Raw genomic sequence first — 22,523 nt, forward strand, 5'->3', positions numbered from 1 at the left:
AGGAAACATCAGTACTAGCTCTGAGGCCTTGGGCAAGTCATTCCCAACTCTAGACCTCAGTGTCCCATCTATGTATTGGAGAGACTGTCCTTTCCAGGGTCAGTCCTCTCACTGACCCTCTGCTGATAATGCCCCATTCCATTGTCAAGGAGCCTGGGGCTAAGGGGGTGAGTACCTCACCTGCGGTCACCAGCCAGTAAGCAGCAGAGTGGGGTGCACACCCCAGATTCTGACAGCAGAGCCTGCCTCTTCCCTGCAAGCTCTCAAATCCCCTCCGGCACCCACATCCAAGGATTTTGATTCTAAGGCTGGAAAGTCTAAGCCTTAGTCCTCTGGCTTTAGACTTTCTTTATTTGTTTCTCATTCATGACATCCCAGAAGCTCAAACCCCTTTCCCCGAATGCCCTATCACCCCATGTTCTAACATGGGGTCCAACCCACATTCTAGAATGAAATTAAACTTCTTACCTTGTCTACTCTGCTCTTATTTCTCTCCCCTAATAGGGCAGTGGGGCCTTTCCTAGAAGGACCCAGAATCTGTGTTTTTAAGGGGGACCCAAATGATTCTTACTCAGCCAGCTAGTCCATTATACAGATGGGAACACTGAGATTGGTGATAGTGACAAGGACAGCCCTCTGCAACACTTTAATAGGTCCCCTCATCCCTTTGCAGGTGGGGAACACAGCCCTGATTGTGTTTGTGAGCTATTTTGGCAGCCGGGTACATAGGCCCCGACTGATTGGCTATGGGGCTATCCTTGTGACCCTGGCAGGCGTGCTCATGACTGTCCCGCACTTCATCTCAGAGCCGTACCGCTATGACCACACCAGCTCTGGTAAGAACAGGAGGGGCTGGGCTGGAGGTAGACATGAGCTGCCACATTATCGTGTACCAGGGTCCATTCCCAGGCCTCCATCAGTCAGGATGGGTCCAGCTTCCCGGAACACCTGCTAGTCCTCTGCACCCCACCCCACTGCCTCCCTCGGTGTCAGCCCAGGCAGATACCTCTGGCAGTCCTGGGCAGTGGGATAGGTTGTAGTCCTGGGGCAGAAAGATGAGGCCCTCTGGGCCTCTCTTGGTGATGTCTTGTTTGTATGTCAGTGCTTTTTTTTTTTTTGAGGTGCGGGGGAATTTACAACACAGCCTACTTTAGGGCCTGGCATGTGTAGGTCCTCAGGAAATGTTTGTTGGAGTAATAACAGTATCACACACCATTTACTATGCACCACTGTTCTAAACATTCTATGTGTATTGATGCATTTAATCCTCAGAAGCCAAGACGTTGATGAAAGAATGAATGAGTGAATGAACAAATTTAAAAAAATGAGTTTTATTCTATTTTATTTTATTTTTTTAAATGTAAGAGTTTTAGACAAGAATAGTGAAATCTCTGTTCCGCCCAGTGGGGTTTTGTTGAGAGCCAGTTGGACAGATGGATGCCTGTCTCTTGCAGAATGACCCAAGCAGCCTCCCCCCTCCCATCCACTTATCCACCCATTTACCCATCCATCCACCCATCCAGATATGACCAACCCTGAGAAGCTCTAAGGGGAGCGTGGGTTAGCATGAGCACTGGCAGCTCTGCTGCAGGGTAGAGATTCCAGCACCCTGGGAGCCAGTAGAGCCCCAAATAGGGGAAGGACATGAGGCTGGGTGATGGGGAGGAGCTGCAATGTGGGAGAAGGTGGGCATTTCAGGTGGAGAGAGCCACATGGGCAATGGCTGGGAAGTGGGACAATCCAGGAAGAAAGCAGAGTGGTCATCTAGGCCTGAGTGGAGAGCTGTCAAGGGGCCTGATTGGGATACCGAAAAATTACACTTCCTCACATTTCCCTGTCCAGAATTTTCACTGCAGCAGAGATTTTCCTTTGCGGGGTCACACATGGTCTTCTTCATCCTCACTGCAACACCCTTCTGCTCCCTATGAAACCCCAAGCAAAACCCTTCTGTCTGAGCTTCAGTCTCCACATCTGTTCAATGGGTGGACCAGACTCATTGGCTTCCAAGCACCCATCCGGCTCTGACATTCAAGGCTATTACATTCACTCATTCCTCACTCAATATTAATTAAGTATTTATCATTAATATTTATGTGCCAGGCCCTCTGCTCGGCATGGAGACTCAGGGGTGGAAAAAGAAGACAGACCCCTATGATAATCCTCATATCTGATATCTAGTAAGCACTGAGCATAAGCACCACTCACCACTCTTAATGCTTACAGCCCTTGGAGGGGTGTTATCATTATCCTATTTTAAAGGGGGGAAAATGAGACTTGGAGAGGGAAGGACTTCATGGCCCATGGCTAGTGGAGCCTGCCTGGGTAGCCTACTCTCAACTACTAGATTATTCTGCATCTGAGTTCTGTATTTCTGTAGAACTTCCATTCTAGGAGGCTTATTAGAGAGATGAGGAAACCGAGGCCCAGAGGTGCTGAGGGCCTTTTGAAGTTTTACTGTCTTCAACCCAGGCAGCCTTGGTGAGGGTCCAGTTCCTCCTTGACCTAGGTTCACATTGCTTTTTTCAGCCCTAGAGAGTAGCTCTCTGGGCAAGGTTGACATGGCTCAGGGCCCTGGCTCCCAGGAAGGGCAAGGCCAGCCACAGAGACAAGGCCACTTTTACACCCACATTTGGGATAAAAATAGCATGAGGGTCTCTTTAAGTTTTCTCACTAAATATTGGTGAGCTACAAGGAAACAAATGTCTGGTACTAATTTAAGAAATTTCCCTTTACTGCACCCTGCGTCTGTGTCCCGAGCTGACACCAAGCCCTCCCCAAAATGAAGGCCAAGGCCACTAGAGCCCTCCACAATCCAGACCCAGCATCCACCCCTTGCCTGGCCCTACATTTAGCCCTGTCCTTGACCCTCACACTCTGTAAGCCAGACGTACTGAACTTCTCAAGCCCCCGGTTTTGCATGTGCTGTGGCCTCTTCCTGAACACTCCTCCCTGCCTTCTCTTCTGGAAAATCTTGTTTGTTCTTCTCCACCCAGTTCAAACTATACCTCCTTTGACCACCCCACCCCACCCCCACCCAAGAGCCACCGTTGCCATGGCACTTCCACATACCTCTCTGCTCAGAGAGGTGGCATAAGGTGGTTTAAGAGCATAGACGGGAAGCTGGACTGCTTGGGTTCCAATCCTGTCTCTACCCCTTGTTAGTTGCTGCCTGAGCATCAGTTTTCTTATCTGTGAAATGGGAGTAATGATAGCATTCCCTCCCCTGGGTTTGTTGTGGGGCTAAGATGATTTATATACACGACATTTAGAATAGTACCTTGCATCATTAAGCCCTATGTAAGTCTTAGCTATTGTCCTAATATTTTTTTTATCATCTCTCAGTGGACATGCCACAGGACTTGGAGGCTTCCCTGTGCCTGCCTGCCACCGACACCCCCACCTCAGCCCCATCCAACAGCAGCTGCTCAGGCTACACGGAGGTCCAGCATCTGACCATGGTGGGGATAATGTTCATGGCCCAGACCCTGCTTGGTGTGGGCAGTGTGCCCATTCAGCCCTTTGGCATCTCCTACATTGATGACTTTGCCCACAACAGCAACTCGCCCCTCTACCTTGGTGAGGACTCATCCCCACCTTGGGCTCTGAGGGAGGGCCAGGTTCACATAGGAGGACAAGAGGCCCAAGTCGAGCTGAGCTGAGACCCTGACCTCTGCACCATGTGATCAATAAGGTCTGGAGAAGCCCTGGAAAACTACTTGGGCCTGGCCAGGGGAGATGGTCTGCTCTTGCCCACTGGAGACTGGGCAGACAGTGACCTGTGGAGGGAAGTTGGGTCAGAGGGGCCTAACCCAGGCTTCCTATTGCAGGGATCCTGTTTGCAGTGACCACGATGGGGCCAGGCATGGCCTATGGGCTTGGCAGCCTCATGCTGCGCCTTTACGTGGACATTGACCGAATGCCAGAAGGTGAGCCTCAGAGCACACAGCTGTCTCCAGGGGCACGCAGACACAGCTGACTGACCATTGGTCTCATAGGAGATACTGAGCCAGGGTCCCAGGTTCAAACCCCAACAATCCCACTGACCTTGGACATGATGACTCTTAACCTCTCTGAGCCTCAGCTTTCTCATCTTTGAGATACTCTCTGTCCTGACCCCATCCAAAAGCTGCAGTCAGAATGCAGTGAGATGGTAGAGATAAGCTATAAGGTGTCATTGGATGGGGAGTTGTGGTTGTTGCCTCTATTGTTACGAATTTTCACCTAGTTCCACCTCTGAGCTCCCTTAGCCCCAGTTTAGATACACTGTGGGGCAGACAAAGCCACTACTCTCTTGTCCTGTAGGGCACCCCCATCTTTATAGGCAACAAGCCCCAGGTGAAACAGGGAGGACACTGGCATGCTGAACAGAACTTCAGAGTAGGACTCAGCTACCCTGGGCCCATCTCGGTTGGGAAATCTACTGGGTGACCTCTGAAGACCCGTCTAGTTCTGACCATCTCATAGCCTGGCAACCTGTGCCAAGGGCACCATTTGGGGAACAGAAATCTCTGGTCCAGGTAGTGGTGAGGGTGGGCCAAGGAGTGGGACCAAAGTTTGGTCTGAAGGCAGCCAGGAGGGAGGAGTGTTGGAGGTCCCTGAGCTCTGGCGCCTGGTGGGAGTGGGAGTGGATTCTTTTTAGACCAGGTCACTGTGGCATCTCATCTGCCCACCAAGCAGCCTGAGCCTCCAGTTCTGCCCTCTGTCTCCTGCTGCTCAGATGTCCAATCCTTCACCTGGAGATTTTCCAGCAAGCCCTAGAAGCCTCCGGTGACACATGTATGGAGAGATGGACATGCAGACAGTATTTCTTGTTCTTTGGCTTTTGCCCAAGAGTACCTCTAGTCAAGACAAGTCTAGGCAGCTCTGAACAAGAGTCACTAGGGATAGCCCTACCCTACCTCCCTTCCTTCTAGAAAGCTGGGCTCAGGAGCCAAATGTGGGCTCTGGTTGCAACTCCTGTCTCCCTTGATGGAATAGTCCTGAGAGTCAGGGAGTCAGTTTCCCACACACACTCCAGCTCAGGAGAAAGGAGTATGCTTCTGGCTCTGTTGACATCATCCTGGCAGTTGTGGCACCTCCACAGGCAGATGTGGCATTCCTGTGGTCCAATGTGCCACCTCCAGGATCCTTCTTTCTCACTGGGGGATTTCATGGGTTGGGCAGATCATGTCCACCACAGGCACAGACTGGTATGTGAGAAGCAGAGGATTTGAGGAGACACATGGCTCCATCCTGAGGCTCCAGCCTCTCTCCAGCCTGGCACAGAAGCCGGGGGAATAATAAGTGGAGGAGGGAATCAGTTCAACAGCCAACTCCACCCCCAGCTTTACAGATACATTTGTTGAGTGCTGACTGCGTACTCTGGCCCTTGTCCAGGAGGAGCTCAGAATTAAGCACCTGAGAACCAGCTCCATTCAGGTTGGTGTCATTACTGATTTGTATTGTTATAAAGTACTTGCAGATGCTTTGGCAATTGAAGGAGGAGGCACCCAACTCAGTCCTGGGGTCAAGAGATTTGATGGGAGATGTGGGTCCTCCAGGCAGGAGGTGGTACATATGGGATAATCTTCTCCTAATTACACCTGGAGGGGAATCAAGATCACCTAGGGAACTTGTAAAAGGTACAGATTCCTTGGCCACCTTCCCATCCCATCCTGTGGAAGTTCGAAGTTGGTGTTGAGTAAGGCCAGCTATTTTGACAAGCACCCCTAGTGATTTTAATCATTACACAGGTCTGAGAACCACAAGTGTCGTCCTAAGCATTAGTTTAATGATAATAATAACTGCAATAGTAACAGTAAACAAAAAGCAAACACTTATACAGACATTCTGTGTTCCAGCACTATTCTAAGTACTTTACATGTATTAGCTTCTATGAGTCTCACAACAACCCTATCATGTAGGTTACCGCTAATTTCAGTATTTTACAGAGGAAGAAACTGAGGCACAAAGAAGTTAAGTATCTTGCCCAAGGTTATGTTAGTAATGGAATTCAGCCCCAGGAGTGCAGTTCCAAAGTCCATAACCTTGACCATGACACACATTGTCTTAGTAGTTGAAAAAGTTGAGGCCCAGAAAGGGTCAGGGACTTGCTCAGTGTCACATACATAACTGGCAGGGCCACAACTGGAACTTAGGTCCCCTGTCTTCCAGCCCAGGTCACCTCCTGTCTCAGAGGTCAGTCCCAGGGTGGTGGCCAAGAAGTGACAGCCCATCCTGACCCTAACATCACCATGGTCTTCTCTTCCAGGTGGCATCAGCCTGACCTCAAAGGACCCCCGATGGGTGGGTGCCTGGTGGCTGGGCTTCCTCATCTCTGCTGGTGCAGTGGCCCTGGCTGCCATCCCCTACTTCTTCTTTCCCAAGGAGATGCCCAAGGAGGGGCATGAGCTTCACTTCTGGCGAAAGGGCTTGGCAGTTTCAGAAGCACCTGTCAACAAAGTAAGCCCCCTCCACACCACATCCTAGTCTAGGCTTCAGCCCTCATCCACATGTCCTCCTTTATAGCATTAAACTTCATCCCTCCGGGCACTGGACTTCACAGCTTACAAAGCCATTCCTGTCCGGGCTTCATCACATACCCCACAATGTCCTTGCACAGTGAATATTTCCTGCCCCTTTCCATGGCTGAGGAGATCAAGGGGCAGAGATGGAAGTGACCTGCCCAAGATCACAAGGCCAGCACAGACAGTGCTGGGACCAGAACCCAAGCCTGTCTGAGCCCATGCCCCTTGCTCTAATCATCACCCTCCTGTCTCATGCTTGTCACTTAAAGTGCTTGGTAGATTCTGAACGTGCTATGAAAATGTTGAGAACTGGGAGGCGGTGGAGGGTGTGCAAGAGGGTCTGGGAAGACTTCTCTGAAGAGAAGGGAGCTGGGCTTTGAAGGACATGTAGAAGCTCAGAAAGGACAGGGAGGGGCCTTCTAGTGTGGAAACAGCCTGGGCAAAGGATTTGGCTGTAGAAATTAACCTGGTCTTTCCAGGGACAGTGAGGGGACATACATGTATTGAGTGCCTCCTGGGGCCAGGCATCAGGCTAGACATGGGCTCAACACGTGGTCTTCACCCTTAAAACAGGCATACCCTGGTCAGGACAGAGACTCTTTGACAAGTAACAACTGGCCAGGTACTTCAGGGGGGTCTCGCTGAATCCCTCTGCTCGGCTCATGGGGCAAGTGGTCTTCCCTCAGAAGAGGACACTGAGGCCCAGAAGTTGCAAGGATGCCCCCAAGGTCACAGCTGGTAGAAGAAGGCGGGACCATGTGAACCACTGGGCAGGAGAGATGATTTCAGGCCAAGGGCCTCTAAGTTTTCCAGGGACCCATAAAAATATGAAGCCTGAAAAACAGTAAATTGGGTCTAAAATACAAAAGAAAATGACAAAATAGAAATGTCTTATTAATGTCAGCTTCAGTAATTTTTTGTATATTTTTTGAAGTATATATATTTTTATTGAAGTATAGTCAATTTACAATATTGTGTCATTTCTGGTGTACAGCATAATGCTTCAGTCATACATGAACATACATATATTCATTTTCATATTCTTTTTCACCATAGGTTACTACAAGACATTGAATATAGTCCCCTGTGCTATACAGTATGAACTTATTGTTAGCTTCATTAATTTTTCTTTAATAATTAACACACATTTCATCACATTCTGGTATTTGTACCTTAGATTTTCTTTTTCCCCATACATGGGAGTGTAAAGGAAAAATACTCCTGTATTTCTCCTTTACCCACACACACAATACTTCTGTGACCAGATGTGTGAGGTTATTCCCACACTGGTCAATCCTCTGTGACATCTACTGGGTGTCCTACAACTTGACTCCGTCTTGACACTATCTACCTGGAGACAGCATCAGATCCCACAGGTTAAGGGCTCAGTCCCACAAGACTGCTCCCATTGCAGATCCAAGTCACAAGTAGGAGGTCCAAGGTAACCCACAATTTCTGTCTGACTTGACCACAAATTGGAGATTCCCACAATCCCCTCCTTGGATCTGACTATTTGCTAGAATGGCTCACAGAACTTGGAGAAACACTTACTTACGTTTACCAGTTTACTACACAATGAAGGGTACAATAAAGGATACAGATGAACAGCCGGATGAAGAGATGCATAAGGCAAGGTCTGGAGGGTGCAGAGCACAGGAACTTCTGTTCCTGTGGAGCTGGGGTGCATCACCCACCCAGCACATGGATGTGTTCACCAACCTGGAAGCTCCCCAAACCTCATACTATTGGGAGTTTTATGGAGGCGTCATCCTGCAGGCATGTTTGATTATTAACTCCATTTTTGGCCCCTCTCCCCTCTCTGTAGAATTGGGGGCAGGGGGATAAAAGTTCCAAGCTTCCAATCATGGCTTGGGCTTTCTGGTGACCAGCCTCATCTAGGAGCCTACCAGAGTTACCTCATTAAAACAAAAGATGTCCTTATCACTCAGGAAATTCCAAGGGATTTAGGTGCTTAGTGTCAGATGCTCTTACCACTCAGGAAATTACAAAGATTTCAAGAGCCCTGTGTCAGGAACGGGAGTCAAAAACTAAATATTAGAACAAAAGATTCTCCTACCACCGTTATTTACAAGAGTTTTAGAAGCTCTGTGCCAGGAATCAGAATATATATATATTCTTATTATTCTACAGGGAGGTAATTGTTGAGAAATTATAAACAATTATAAATTAAGGAACTTGGTTGTTGTTAAGTTGCTAATTCTAATTTCAAAGGGACAATTTATATATTGTCAAATATTTTGTAGCAAGAATAATTCTATTTAATGTGGCAGTTTGGTTCATTTGAATATGTTTGCCATAATGTGAGATAGGGCCTCATTATAGCAAGAAAGTTTGGGCCTAAGAGGAAGAACTGAAAATGTCTCTGCCTAGAAAAGCTGGGACTTGAACCTGAGTCTGTCTGACCCAGCTGCCCTGCAAACCTACCACTCCATCCCCCACCCCCTGATGCAACAGAGGTTGTATACATGGGGCCAAGGAGACCAAAAAATGATGTTGGGATAGCCAGCTGGGGCCAGAACATGAAAAGCCTTGCCTGCCAAGTTCAAGAGCAGTGGGTAGCCCTGGAAGGAGGGTAAGTAGGGAGTCCTGTGGCTTTATCACCAGGTGGTAGGCACAGAAAGGATTGCAAGGGACAGGAGAGTGCAAAGAGCAGCTGGGGACAGGGTGATTGATGTGACAGCTGTGGCATTGGTTAGTGCACTGACAGTCAGGCAGGGTATGGGGGTAGGTCCAAGAACCATACAAGAGGGGACCTGCACAGAGCCGGGTCTTGCTCTGCTGTGGGATGGGCATCCCAGAGACAGTGAAGGGCTGGGCTGTTGCTGCCTCAGAGGCAGGGGAGGGACCAGTTTCAGGGGAAGAAGACTGCTTGGAACCACAGATGGTCCTTCCCAATTCTGCCTAGCTCAGGCCAAGTTATGAATGAGAGGGAATTCCTGGAACTTGAGGAAGAGTTCTTAGAAGTGGGGGTGATCATAGAGGGAGGGAAGAAACTAGATTGCTAGTTACGGGTAATCTTTAAGTTGGTTCCTAAATTTGAACAGAGAAGGGCTCAGTCCCATACTTGGGCTATGGGGTGGAATAGGTAGAGGAAACAAGGGTGAGGGTTCAATCCCCAGTACCTCCACTAAAAATAAACAAATAAATAGATAGATAGATAAATAAATAGGTAGATAGATAGATAGATAGATAGATAGATAGATAGATAAATAAATAAATAAATAAATAAATAAAATTACCTTCCCCACACACACACAAAAAGGAAAAAAAGCAAAAGAAAGAAACAAGGGTGAGACTTGGCTATTGCTGGGCTCAGTCACATGTCAGTCATATGACCTTGAGCAAGTCACTTCCCCACTCTGTTGTGTTGTGTAAGATGCTGGGGTTAGATTCCTGGAGCAATATTCTCTGTGCCTCAGATTCCGAGAATGCACGATTCCTTGAGTCTAAGCTGCTGTGATGCAGAGATTCAGATTTTAAGAGCTGTGTCTCTGTGATGCCTTGAAACCCTGGCTCCCCAGCTGTGAACCTGTCTGGCTGTCTGGATTCATTCTGTCAGTGCATCAGGGATGGGGGGAGTGGGGAGGGAAGGGGGTGAGAGGTTCTTAAAAAAGAATCCAAGGCTGGGAACATGATGATCTGCTTCCAGCAGCTCTCAGGCAATAAATATTGATGTGGGAAGAACTGTTCCCCTGCCTCCTGAGGCTGCCTTGGCTGGGTCTGTTTGCAGTTGCTTGGGCTGACCCAGCCCACTCAGGCCACTGATGGAGAGGTGGATGGACCAGGTGGAAGAGCCCAATTAGGCAAAATCAGCAACCAGAAAGTCCAGGTCCTCAAACATGGGATATGTATCTTCTGGAGGGACTGGGACTAGGCAGAGGAAGAAAGAGAAGGGGGGACTATTTCTGAAGTCCCTTCAAGCTCCCCTCCCAGGCTCAGGGGTCTGCTAAATACCCTCCTAGAATTAAATGCAGCTTTTACTGGTATCCAGGAGAAGTTCTCTGGCCTCAGTCTCTCTGTCTGTACAATGGGTGGAGGATTAGACAAGGTCTCCCAGCTCTGACAGGTTCAATGATGCCTCCTCTAAATGGCTCCCTGTCTCTGGAGCAATACATGAGCACTTTCACAGGGGCACAGAGGGGTGCATCCCACAGCCCCTACCCCAAGGAGCTCTCAGGTAGTGAAGGAAGGCCAGACAGACTGAGAATGGCTGAATGACAGCTCACTTTTCCCCCCTGGCCAGTGCTTTTTCTCTACCTGGGTGGAGGGGAGCATTAACAGTCTCTACAGATAAGACTATGAGATGGGGGATGGGGGAGGCCATACCAGGCCTGGGAGGGGCAGGAGCTCTGCTTCCCTGCCTTTAGCTCTGTCCATGTATCTTTAACATCAGAGCTCAGGTGGCCATCCTGACATCTTTCTAGAAGTGAATCAGGGTGGGCCTCATCTCTATCTAGGCCTCAGTCTCCCACAATCAGCCAGTTTTTAAGGTCCTATCAAGTCCTAGGACTCCTGTCAGATGGCTCTGCGGAGTGCAGAGCCCAGGGAATAAAGATGGTCTCCTAAGGGCTGCCTCGCAGGTCATCGGGCCCCACTTATCCTTGTGGCTGTAAGATCCCATTCAGCCAGCAGCCTTCCTGTGTTCCCTGAGCCCTAAGGTCCTTCTGAGCTGCTGCCCTCGGGGCTGGGCCAGGGGCTGAGAAGGGCCTTGTCCATGGAGATCCCTTGTCCCTGCCCAGCCTCTGAGCACCACTGGCCTCTCGTATTTCCCAGGAGCCTCCACATTTGTTGTTCTGGGGCATTTCCCAGAGTCTGGGATTCTAAGATTACATGGTTTTAAAGTTCTGTGTGTCTAGTAGTTAAAGATTCTCAAGTATTTGTGTTCTTTCATTCTTAAGATTCTATGCCTCAAATGCCTCTGTCTCCCAAAATTCATGTTTTTTTTTAAATAATATCACTTTATTTTTATTTTATATATTTATTTTGGTAGGGGAGAGGTAATTAGGTTTTTTTTTTTAATGGAGGTTCTAGGGATTGAACCCAGGATCTTATGCATGCCAGGCACGCACCCTACCACTAAGCCATACTTCCCCGGCAAAATTCATGTTTCTAAATGGCTACAATTTTGACCCAAGAGTCTAAGAGTTTATGAAATCCATTGTCTCCCAGTCATTAACCTCAGTGTGCTACTGTAGTGGGGCAGGGGGGTGATGTTCAGGGATGGAGACAGGAGTCAGCAATGGCAATGGCCCTTAAAACCCAGGACTTAGGGCCAGACCATTGGGGTCTGCCCAGCCAGGAGGCTCCTGCTCCCCTGGGATTCTGTGTTTCCACTGCAGCCTTGCGAGGTCTGAGGTGACTTGGATCTTCCTTGTGCCTGGTGTCTCTCCCTTGCTGGCACTGTCTCCAGACCCTTCCTGGCCGGCTTGGGAACCCTCTTGTGTCCTTCCCATCCCTGGTGACCCAGGCTTTGTGACTCCGTCCTCACACCACTTTAGCTCTTTAAGGTAGGAGGACTTGTGTGATCATCCAGTTCAACCCCCACTCCAACTTACAGAGGGACTGAGGCCCAGAGAGGATCAAGGCTGTACTCAGAGTTTGGCCAGCACCAGCTCCCCCTGCACCAGTCTGTACCAGGCCAGGTCTTGGCCCTAAAGGGCTGGAAAGAGCCTTCCTCTCCCTGGCCTGGTACAAATCAGAGCCCCCTCAACACTGTGGCTATAGGGCATTTTGGGGTGATCTGCTCAAGTGATTTTCAAACTGCACCCCATAGAACCCCAAGGATGCCACCACAGGGAGATTGAGGAGAGGTGTCCCCCAGCAGGACACCCTCCCCTGCCCCCACACATTTCAAACAGATCAGTTCTACTTTAAGTGTTTTTATACCAGTCTTTTGAGTAAAATTTCAATTAGGAAAAGGGTTCTGTTGCTAAAAACAGTTTTGGCTTTTGTTTTTTGTTTTCTTTTTTATTGAAATATAGTTGATTTACAATGTGTTTCTGGTGTATAGCAAAGTGATTCAGTTATACATATATACACTCTTTTTCAGATTCTTTTCCATTATAAGTTATTATAAAGTATTGAATATAGTTCCCTGCACTATACAGTAGGACTTTTTTGTTTGTTTTTCATTTTTTAATTTTTATTTTTTATTGAAGTGCAGTTGATTTACAATGTTAGTTTCAGGTGTACAGCAAAGTGATTTAGTATACATATACATATATTTTCCAGATTCTTTTCCATTACAGCTTAATACAGTAGGTCCTTGTTGTTTATTTTATATATAGTAGAGTGTATCTGATAATCCCAAACTGCTAATCTATCTCTCCCCCGCCTTTCCCCTTTGGTAACCCTAAATTTGTTTTCTATGTCTGTGAGTCTATTTCTGTTTTGTAAATAAGTTCATTTGTATCATTTTTTTAGAGTCCACATATAAGTGATATTGTGTAATATTTGTCTTTCTCTGACTTCCTTCACTTAGTATGATAATCTCTAGGTCCATCCATGTTGCTGCAAATGGCATTATTTCATTCTTTTTTTATGGTTGAGTAACATTCTATTTTATATATATATATATTCCACAACTTCTTTATTCAGTCATCTGTTAATGGACATTTAGGTGGCTTCCATATCTTAGCTATTATAAATACTGCTGCTGTGAGCATTGGGGTGCATGTATCTTTTCGAGTTAGAGTTTTTGTCCTTTCCAGATATATGCCCAGGAGTAGGATTGCTGGATCATACAGTTTTTTAAGGAACCTCCATACTGTTCTCCATAGTGGCTATACCAATTTACAGTCCCACCAACAGTGTAGGAGGGTTTCCTTAAAAGTCAGTTTTAAAAACATTGATCTAGTTCAACACCATCATTTGACAGAGGAGGAGACTGAGGCTAAAGAAGAGAAGTGATCATGCAAGCATTTCCTCAGTGTCTGAGGCATCCCTCAGTGGCAGGGAGGAAGGCCAATAGCATGCTGGCCCAGGTGTGACTCCTGACTTTGCCACTTACTAAGTCTCAAATCCGTAAAATGGGTATAACCCTACCATCTACATCTTGGGGATTTTGTAAGAAAGAAATGAGCTGAAGTGGTGAGGTGGGTGGTTCAATACCTGACATGCAGGCTCATTAACCAGAAGAGCTTGTTCTTAGCACGGATCAAGCTTAAGAGGAAAAATAATGGGAACCTTACCTTTTTTCTTTTTAGGTGCTTTTTTATATCCTGCTTCCACTATATTCTATAAAAGTTTTGAGGTAGCTCACACCGAACATATTCAGTACTACTAAGACAGTGGGAAATTAGGCCAACATGTATTACTCTAAGCTGTTTGTATTAATTTGTTCATTTAATCCCCACAACCCACCTATGAAATAAGTTCAGTTATTACCACTGTTTTACACCCGAGGGACCGAGTTACAGAGAGATTAAAAAACCTGGTAGAATGACTAGTGAATGGTGGAGCTGGGATTCAGGCCTAGGAAGAGCCATTGTAGGGCCTGTGCTGAGTCACTCAATCCAGACCCAGAAACAGGAAGATAGAAATAACAGCAAAAGGTTATCAGAACGAGAGAGAGAACAGAGATAAACTCCTTATTTGGTCCTCAGCTTTCTGGTAGCCAAACGGAACAGAGGCATGGCCCCTTGCAAGAGTCCCATTGTAAGAGAGCCAAAAGCACATCGCATCCCTCACAGAAGCTCAGAAGTCCAGGAACTCTGCTAGAAAACACGGTCTCCCTGCAGTAGGGGATAGGAAGTTAAGCAGATAATCCCATCCCTCTGGCTGCCTCCTGTGGCCATATATGATGGAAGCTGAGGGCTGGCAGAGAGTTCCACGTTACCCACCAGCGGCAGTGCTGGCTCTGTGGGGCTGAGGTCACACACAGCCTTTGCCCAGAGCTTCGAGGAACTCAGCTTCCTCTGAGGACAGATCCTGGATCCCTGGAGGTCTGGCAGGCAGTGGGGCCTTCTGTGGACCACACACAGCATCTTGGGTCCTGAAGGCTGCAGCAGTCAGCACACAGCCCCAAAGGGGAAGTTTTAACCAGCTTCCTCAGCCCAGACCTGCTGACCTGGGCAAACCACAGCCCAGATGGTTTGAACTCTGAGGCAAAGTCTGAGCAGAAGCACTATGTTTCCTGTTTCTGGAGCCTGCTATTAGTCAGGAGTCCTCAAAACAGATGTGAGGGGAGAGGCGGAAACTGCTGGAGAACACAGAGACAAAGGTTAGAGAAAGTCAGTTCTCCCAGCACCCACAGGAGAAAGCCCAAGGCCCTCAGCCCGGCCCTCCTGACTGCCCGGTTCCTGCCCTGAGAGGCTCTTGGCTGTAGTCAGGTTGGTTCCTACCCAACCCCCTGCACCCAACACGCCTCTTCCCGCCATCACTCTTCTGCTGGTACTATGCCCCTGCTTCAAATAACCTCTCCCTTTCTGTCTATCCAACCCCAAAATCCTAAACTTCACTTCTCCCTGGTTGTCCTCCTGACTCCTGCCCCTGAAAGTCTGTCCCTCTCTTCCCATCACCAAACCCCAGAGGGCAAGGTGGGCGCAGGGGAGTGATAATAGAGCCTGCTCTGCCAGTTACTCCCTGGGTAACACTTCCCCTTTGGGGACCTCAGTTTCCTCCACTGTGAAATAGGTGCAATAATAATCCCCACACCAGACTGTTGTGGAAATTAATTGACAGGGTGGATGAGAAAGTGCAGTGTAGACCACATAGGGTTATAACATGTGGCAGCAGATGACATTGTGGTTGTTTTTATTGTTTACTTGAGGACAAGGAACCCCAGGCAAGGAACTCATAAGATGTTGCCTATCTGAAGGGTGAGCCTGCCACTCCCTGATAAGAAACCTGGGAAGTTGTTAATCTATCCTCGCCCTTCCTACTTTCGTTCCTGGGACAGCAACCCTCTCCACTGGGGACCCAGCACCTTCCCACATGGCCCTCCCACCGCTTGGCTAGGACTGAGATTGGAGTAAGGAGATTCTTTAATTCTCCTTAAGGCAGCATATCCAAAAGAAATTTCATGTGAGTCACAAATGTCATTCTAAATGGTCTAGTAGCCACATTCAGAAGTAAAAGAAATTAATTTTAATAATATATTTTCTTTAACCCACACATTTAAAATATCCTCATTTTGGTATATTGTAAATATAAAAAACTAATCATGAGATGTTTTCTGTTCTTTTTTTCCCCCACACTAAATCCTTGAAACACAATGTGTATTTTACACTTACGGCACATCTCAGTTAGGACCAGCCGTAGTTCAGTGCTCCGTGGCCACATATGGCTGGTGGCTGCTGTATCAGACAGCACAGCTCTAAGATATAAATGAGTAATAGACCCACGGCACCTCACCCAGAGAAATAAGACTCAGATTTCAGGTCCCTTCACATCACACCACTAAAGTGCCTCCTAATTCTGCCAGTCCTGCACCTCTGACTCACAGGGTTTAGTGGATAAAGCATGAGTTTTCTCCTTGGGTAGGCTTGAGCTCAGATCTTAGTTCTGCCTCTTTCTAGTTGTGTGATATTGAGTAAGTTTCCTAACCTCGCAACTTATTTGCTCCCACATGGTGTGTAAGCCTCCTTTGTTTGCAGGTCTCCAGTGAGGATGGAGCTGGAGCCACCAGCCCACATTTCAGGAGGCTCAGCACTCCTGTAGTCTCTACTCTGAGGTCCCTGGGGACCACTCAGTGTGGACTCTTTGCCCTCCTTGAACCGGCAGCTGTCTCAGAGCTTGCTGCCAGCACAATAGCATCTCCTGTTGATGTTCTCATTTCTCTTCCAAGAGCCTGGAATTGCCTGCAGCCACTGCCTGTTGGAACTGTCTCTCGCACTCCTTTTTTTCATAGATATTTATCAGACATCCAGTTTTGCTCCAGGCCCTGTGCTGGGCACCAAAGTTTTGACAGAGAACAAGGTAAGCATGGCCCCTGCTTTTGCAGAACTCAGAGTTCAGCAGGGGAGAGACCATGAACAAGATTTGACTCAGACCTAAGTGTGTGTAAGATAGTTAGTTCTTCATTTTCTCTGAAAGTTAATTTAACTTCTACTCTGAATGCCCATTCTGCTGGATCAGCAAGAAATTTAACTTCAGCCTTTCTCGGGGATCCCCCACCAAAGTGAAGCAAAGGTCCTAAGGTCTTACACACTGCCTAGAATCAAGGGAGGTCCCACCCCACCCCCACCCCCACTCCACAATCAGCAGGCATCAGCCTCACTCCAGCCTGACCCTCATGGTCCCCCTTAACATACTTAAAGCTGAGGACCTCGGTGTGACTGAGAAATGGGAGCCCAGCCTCCCTAGGTCCCTAGGCTCCCTAGGTCAGCCTGCAGCCTGCCCCTCAGAGATGAAGCTGCTTCCTTGGGTTCTATCTCAGAGGCTTATGTGGCTCCCTGCTGCTCACAGAATCTACAGACTGCTGAGGGGGAGCCTACCCCCAAACTGGTCTCTGTTTTCAGTTGTAGGAGAATCCATTTCTCTTCTCATTCTCAGAGATCTCTCTCTCTCCTCATACCTCCCACAACACCCAATATAATCTCTCAATTAAGTCAGGCCTTGGAAACAAAAGCTAGGAAGGAAATTCTTGCAACTGTTGGGGTTGGAGAGGTTCCTGTCTTGTCGCAGAAAGAATTCAGAGACAAGACATGGAGGTTAAGAAAGCAAAGCAAGGATTTATTAAGGGATAGGTAGTACGCTCTCAAGGGAAGAGCAGGCAGACCCAGGCGGGTGGCTGCCCCAAGTTTCCTTGGCAAGCTCCTTATATAAGTGTAGAATATTCATTGGTGGGGAGGGGTTTGGGGTCCTCTTTCCTGATCCTCATCCCTGCTCCACCTTCCCAGGTGGGGAGGAGGGATTATTCATGCTTATTTAGTCTTTATCGGGAAGTTAGATGAGGTCATAATGATCAAAAGGTTACATTCAGATGGTTGGGATTCCTGTCCTGTCCCACCCTTCTGCCTCCAGGACACTTATCAACCCAGAAGGTATGGTTTTTCAATCAGTCCAGAGGATCCTGTTTTTCTTGGTCTGTCCCAGGACCCCCGCTATTTATAGGATGTATGGTTTTCTGCCATTTGCCCATGTCCTCTTTTCTCTGCTCATATCTAGCTACCTGCCAGCTCTAACACAACCATGACTATTTTCTGCCCATACAAACCTCCTCTGAGACCAGGAAACCCAAGAACCCATTACCTGCTGGAATAAACGTAGAGAGGAGGAGGGGAGAAGCCCTCGGGGGACAAACACACTTGAACTGATGTTTGAATGAATTTCTCTGCTGAATTCCCAGTCTTGAGCCAGCCCACTGGGAGCGAGGTGGAGGAAGCTTGGAACAGGGCACTCCCAGGGGTAGGGGCTGGCATGGAGTCTCCGAAATGTGAGGAAATTCAGTATTTGCTCCCTTAACATTTTTTTTTAAAAGACGGGAGAGGAAAGAGAAGGTATCAGACACTGACCAGAGAGTGAAGTCTGTAGGGGCCTCACAGAGGCTCCATGGGAGAGAAGAGGCAGAACCAGAGACCCCAGATGAGTTCTCCAGCTCAACTCACCCTTCCCCAGGGCATCTAGCACCCAGACTAGGGGGAAGCTAGCCTGCGCTTGCATGCTTCTAGATATGAGGAACTCACTTCTTCCCAGGGCAGCCTCGTCCAAACTGCTTATCACACTGGGCCTCAGTCTTCCTCCATGAAACTTGCTGCTTCTAATCCTGGTCTCAGGCTCCACAGGAAAGTGTAGTAAAATCAGACCCTATTTGATCACTTTTGTTCAAATGACCCTGTACCAGCAGCAACTTCTCTAAGACATAGTTCCTCATCTAAAAAATGTGCACATTAGTAGTACTGCCTAAAAACACTGTTGTGTCAGAGCAAGGCATGTAGAATGCCCAGCACTCCGTGGCTTTGGTTCCCCCTTCCCTTAGGGTGAACCAGCCAAGCGTACACAGGCCCTGGACTCAAGCTGTCTGGGTTCAAACCTAGCCAGATCACTCGCTAGTTGTATGACAAGGCAAATTACTTCATCTCTCTGTGTCTCAGTTTTATCCCCTGAAAAATAGGGATTATAATGGTACTGACTTTAGAAGGTTGCTGTGAGATTTCAATGAGTTAATGGATTTGTCATTAAAATAGCACTGGGCTGGTAGTAAGTGCTTAGTAACTATTAATCATTATTTATCATTATTTCCTTTCCTTGATGATACAATCAGAAGACCGTGATTGTGTCATCCCAAGTCTTCTCACACAGGCCATCCTCACCCAGGTGGAGGGACACACTCCAGAGTGGTCATGAGCTTCCTCATGGTGTGGGCACAGAGCTGAACAATACTCTCTGGGTGTGGCCTGATTCAGCCAAAGGAGGAAGGGGCTGTTGCCTCTTGCCTCCCCTGACCTAGTCCCATTCCTGTCACAGTGGACAGTATAGAACAGGATGGATGCTGGAGGCCCCTGCTTTTGGTGACTCTCCAGGTGATGACAGCCATGAGTGATGTAATAACTGAAGATACTGGTGTGGCAATAACTTCAGCTAGAGATTGGTGATGCTGATGGTGGTGGAGACAGTGGTAGGGATAATGATGTCAGAGGCTTTGATAATGATATTAGTGATCCTGATAGTGATGTTGTTGCTGGTGATTCTGAAGGGTCAAGTGACAGTGATGATGATGATTGTGCCGGTATTTAGAGACAACAATATTAGTGAGGACAATATTAGTTGTTTATGCATGATGATATTGGTGACGTAAATGAGGGTGGTATCTAAGGTGATAGGAATGATGATGATGGCGGTTGTGGTGGGAATTTTCATGGTAATGTTGGTGATTATTACAATGTTAATAATGCTGATGACGAAGTTCAATCATGGAATTTCATCCAGACTTTCAAAACCACTTATTAATACCTACAGGGCCAAGAACAAATAGGACACAGCTGGCCCCTATTGTTCCTGAAGAGGTGACAGACCCCCACCCTCTCCTCTCCCAGAGTTCCCTTCTCCAGCTCACAGCATCTCTGAGCAGAAAGCCTGGCATCCAGCTGACTGCCCCTGGCTGTGTCTTCCCAGGGTGAAGACTCCTCCTCTGAGCAGAACTCTGGGGAGAACCCAGAGAAGGATGGCCTGGCCCAGATTGCCCCAGACCTGACTGTGACCCAGTTCATTAAAGGTAGGTGAGCTCAGGCCAGAGGTGAGGCCAGAGGGACATTTGAGAATGTCTGTGGGAGAAACCTTGTGCTGAGCTAAGGGAAGCTCCTGTCTAATGGAGAAGACCTCCTCTGAGCTAGAGACAGCCCTGGAGTTTCTCTTCAGGCATCCTTATCTAAGCGAAAGGCATAGCCCTGCCCTCCAGGAATTTTCCATCTGTTCTAGGGACAGGTTGCAGATGCTGAAAAGATAAAGAATGGGGACAAAATGCACTGCAGTGATTAGCACAAGAGAATGGGAAGGAAACAGTCCATGATATGGAGCCTTCTGGAGTCAGGCAGCCAGAGGCACAGGAATGCAGGGTGGGGTGAGGAGTGGGGTGAATAGAAGAAGGAATGGCCTTTACACCAGAAGTCAGGAAAACCCCCAACAACTCCTGGCCTGGCCCCGACCTCCCTGGATGAACTTGGGCAAGTCCCTGCCCCTCTCTTGGCCTCACCTGTACAATAAGGACACCTGCACAGCTTGAACCAAGCCCAGGCTACTCCTGGCCAGGACAGCTCACGGAGGGAGAGAAGCTGGAGCAGCTTCCTGGGGTGAAGGTTTGGCGTCCGTCACACCTCTCCACTCCCAGTGTCAGCTGAATGCACTGCGTGAAGCAAGGGACTAGGGTCAGGAGACAGTTTTGGGACGTGAAGAAGGGGGAATTCCACAGCCCCAGCTCCAAGCCACCCTGCCTGGACTCTTTGTTTTTATTTCCTGGCTCCCAAGGAAACCGTTCTTGGCCAGGACCAGAGAGCTAGGGAACCAGCTGGCTTGGCTCTGGCCCTGTTCTGAGGACAGAGAGAAATCTTCTGTGACAGAGGCCCAGGTCCTGCTGCTGCAGGAACAGAAGGGATCTGCCCCCCACCACTCAGCCTAGAGGACCCCAGGGCCGTCTCTCCCCACCAGCCCAGCCTGGCAGTGGTTTGCTTCTCTGATGCCCCGTCTTAGAAAGGCCTTTGCTCCTCTCTCCCTAACACCTTAGGTCTAACTTCCATCTCACCTCCTCAGAGCAGAAACATGTCTTTCTCTTGTCGTTAGCGAGGAGAGAATCGCACATGTCAGAACAAAGCCTTCTTGGCCATTACCTTGGCTGCCCCTGCTGATGAAGGCCCTGAAGCCCAGAGTTCAGGACTTATCCAATGTCATGTGCCTTTCAGTTTAGCAGACTTGCAACAAGGGAGACCTGTACACAGCAGGATAGGCGACGGCTTCAAAGCTAGAGCCATCACTTCTATTTCTGTCTCCTTGCTTTTGCCTTGGCTCTGTCTCTACTAGGAATTCCTTCTCTTCCACCTCTCCAGATCCTCCCATTCTTCAGGCCCTACCTCTGTCCTACCTCCAGGAAGCTGCCCAGCACCAGGCCTCCTCAGGTTTCACCTTCTCTGGAGGCTTTAGATTCTGCCCCAACACTTTGCTGTTTCATCATCTATTAGTCTGTATGTCCATTCATTCGTTCTCTCATTCACTGCATAAATATTTATTGAGTGCCTGCTATACCCTGGACTCTGGAGATTCATCAATTAACATAAGAGACAAAAACCCCTTCTCTAAATGGAGCTTACATCCTGGTGGGGTGACAATAAAATGGCTAAATTTTAAATGTGTAAAATGCATGGTATGTTAGGTAAAGTGCTATGGAGAAACATAAACTAGGAATGGGGAGATCCGGGAGTGGTTGATGTCCCATATTAGGGGCACAGAAGGGAAGACAAAGGGCTGGGTTGGCTTGGGAAGAGCTACGGCAAGACAGGATGGAAAGGGCTGAGTGGGGAAAAAAATGAAATGATAAGTAGAAGAAATGAAAAGAGATAGGATGGGATGAATGGAATAGAATCAAATATAATGGTATGGAATCGCATTTTGAATAGAATTGAATGGAAAGAAAAGCAATTGAATAAAATGCAATCCAACTCAATGGAATGAAATGCAACCAAATTTCAAAAATGGAATAGAATTCAATGGAAAGGAGTCAAAAGTAATGGGATGGACCTAATGGAATGAGATGGGATGGAAGGAACGAAACAGTTTAAACTGAACGGAGCAGGATGGGACGGAAACACATGGCATGGCCAGCCTGCCCACTCTGACCTTCTCCCCACTCACCCCAACAGTTTTCCCCAGAGTGCTGCTGCGGACCCTGCGTCACCCTATCTTCCTACTGGTGGTCCTGTCCCAGGTGTGCATGTCATCCATGGTGGCAGGCATGGCCACTTTTCTGCCCAAGTTCCTGGAGCGCCAGTTCTCCATCACAGCATCATATGCCAACCTGCTCATAGGCTGCCTCACCATCCCACTGGCCATCGTGGGCATTGTGGTGGGGGGCATCCTGGTCAAGCGCCTCCGCTTGGGCCCCATGCGCTGTGGCACCCTTTGCCTGCTGGGGACGCTGTCCGGCCTACTTTTCAGCCTGCCCCTCTTCTTCATGGGCTGCTCTACCCACCAGATTGCAGGCATCTACCACCAGCCTGAGTGAGTATGTGTGAGAGTATACCAGCATAAGCACGGGGGAGGGTGGGACACGGAGGTGTGGTCCAGTAAGGCCAGGTCAGTGGGGCACCCTCGACCTCAGATCTCCCCTCCCCTCCTCTCCCCGATTGGCTCAGTTGTGAGCAGTGGAATTTCTCTCTTGAAGGCTCCAGTGAAGGTGTCAGGCACCCCTAGAAGGGGTAGCGATGGAACTTCACAGGCATGATAGCTCAGGCCTGGGGAGGGGTAGAGGCTGAGGCAGGGCAAGGCCACTTGTGTGGATGGCATCTCCAGAGTGGTCAGGCCCTGTGGGCCTAGAGCAGATGGGGCAGAGGTTTTGTCCCCAGGCAG

The 22,523-nt window shown here is 48.4% G+C and overlaps 1 protein-coding gene across 3 annotated transcripts in view; it reads left to right on the top strand.

The window, feature by feature from the left end:
* SLCO2B1 (solute carrier organic anion transporter family member 2B1) overlaps window positions 1-22,523 on the top strand; it is a 48,140-nt gene that overhangs the window by 14,746 nt on the left and 10,871 nt on the right. The window contains exons 4-9 of one of the 3 annotated variants that reach the window (XM_010989627.3): window positions 674-836; window positions 3,343-3,576; window positions 3,828-3,926; window positions 6,251-6,441; window positions 19,584-19,683; window positions 21,818-22,175. In XM_010989627.3, the coding sequence (XP_010987929.1) occupies window positions 674-836; window positions 3,343-3,576; window positions 3,828-3,926; window positions 6,251-6,441; window positions 19,584-19,683; window positions 21,818-22,175 (1,145 nt within the window). The remainder of the gene's footprint in view (window positions 1-673; window positions 837-3,342; window positions 3,577-3,827; window positions 3,927-6,250; window positions 6,442-19,583; window positions 19,684-21,817; window positions 22,176-22,523) is intronic. The other 2 variants (XM_010989645.3, XM_010989651.3) reach the window with 2 other exon arrangements.

The sequence above is a fragment of the Camelus dromedarius genome, chromosome 12 (assembly GCF_036321535.1).
Source record: "Camelus dromedarius isolate mCamDro1 chromosome 12, mCamDro1.pat, whole genome shotgun sequence".
NCBI classification, from domain to species: domain Eukaryota; kingdom Metazoa; phylum Chordata; class Mammalia; order Artiodactyla; family Camelidae; genus Camelus; species Camelus dromedarius.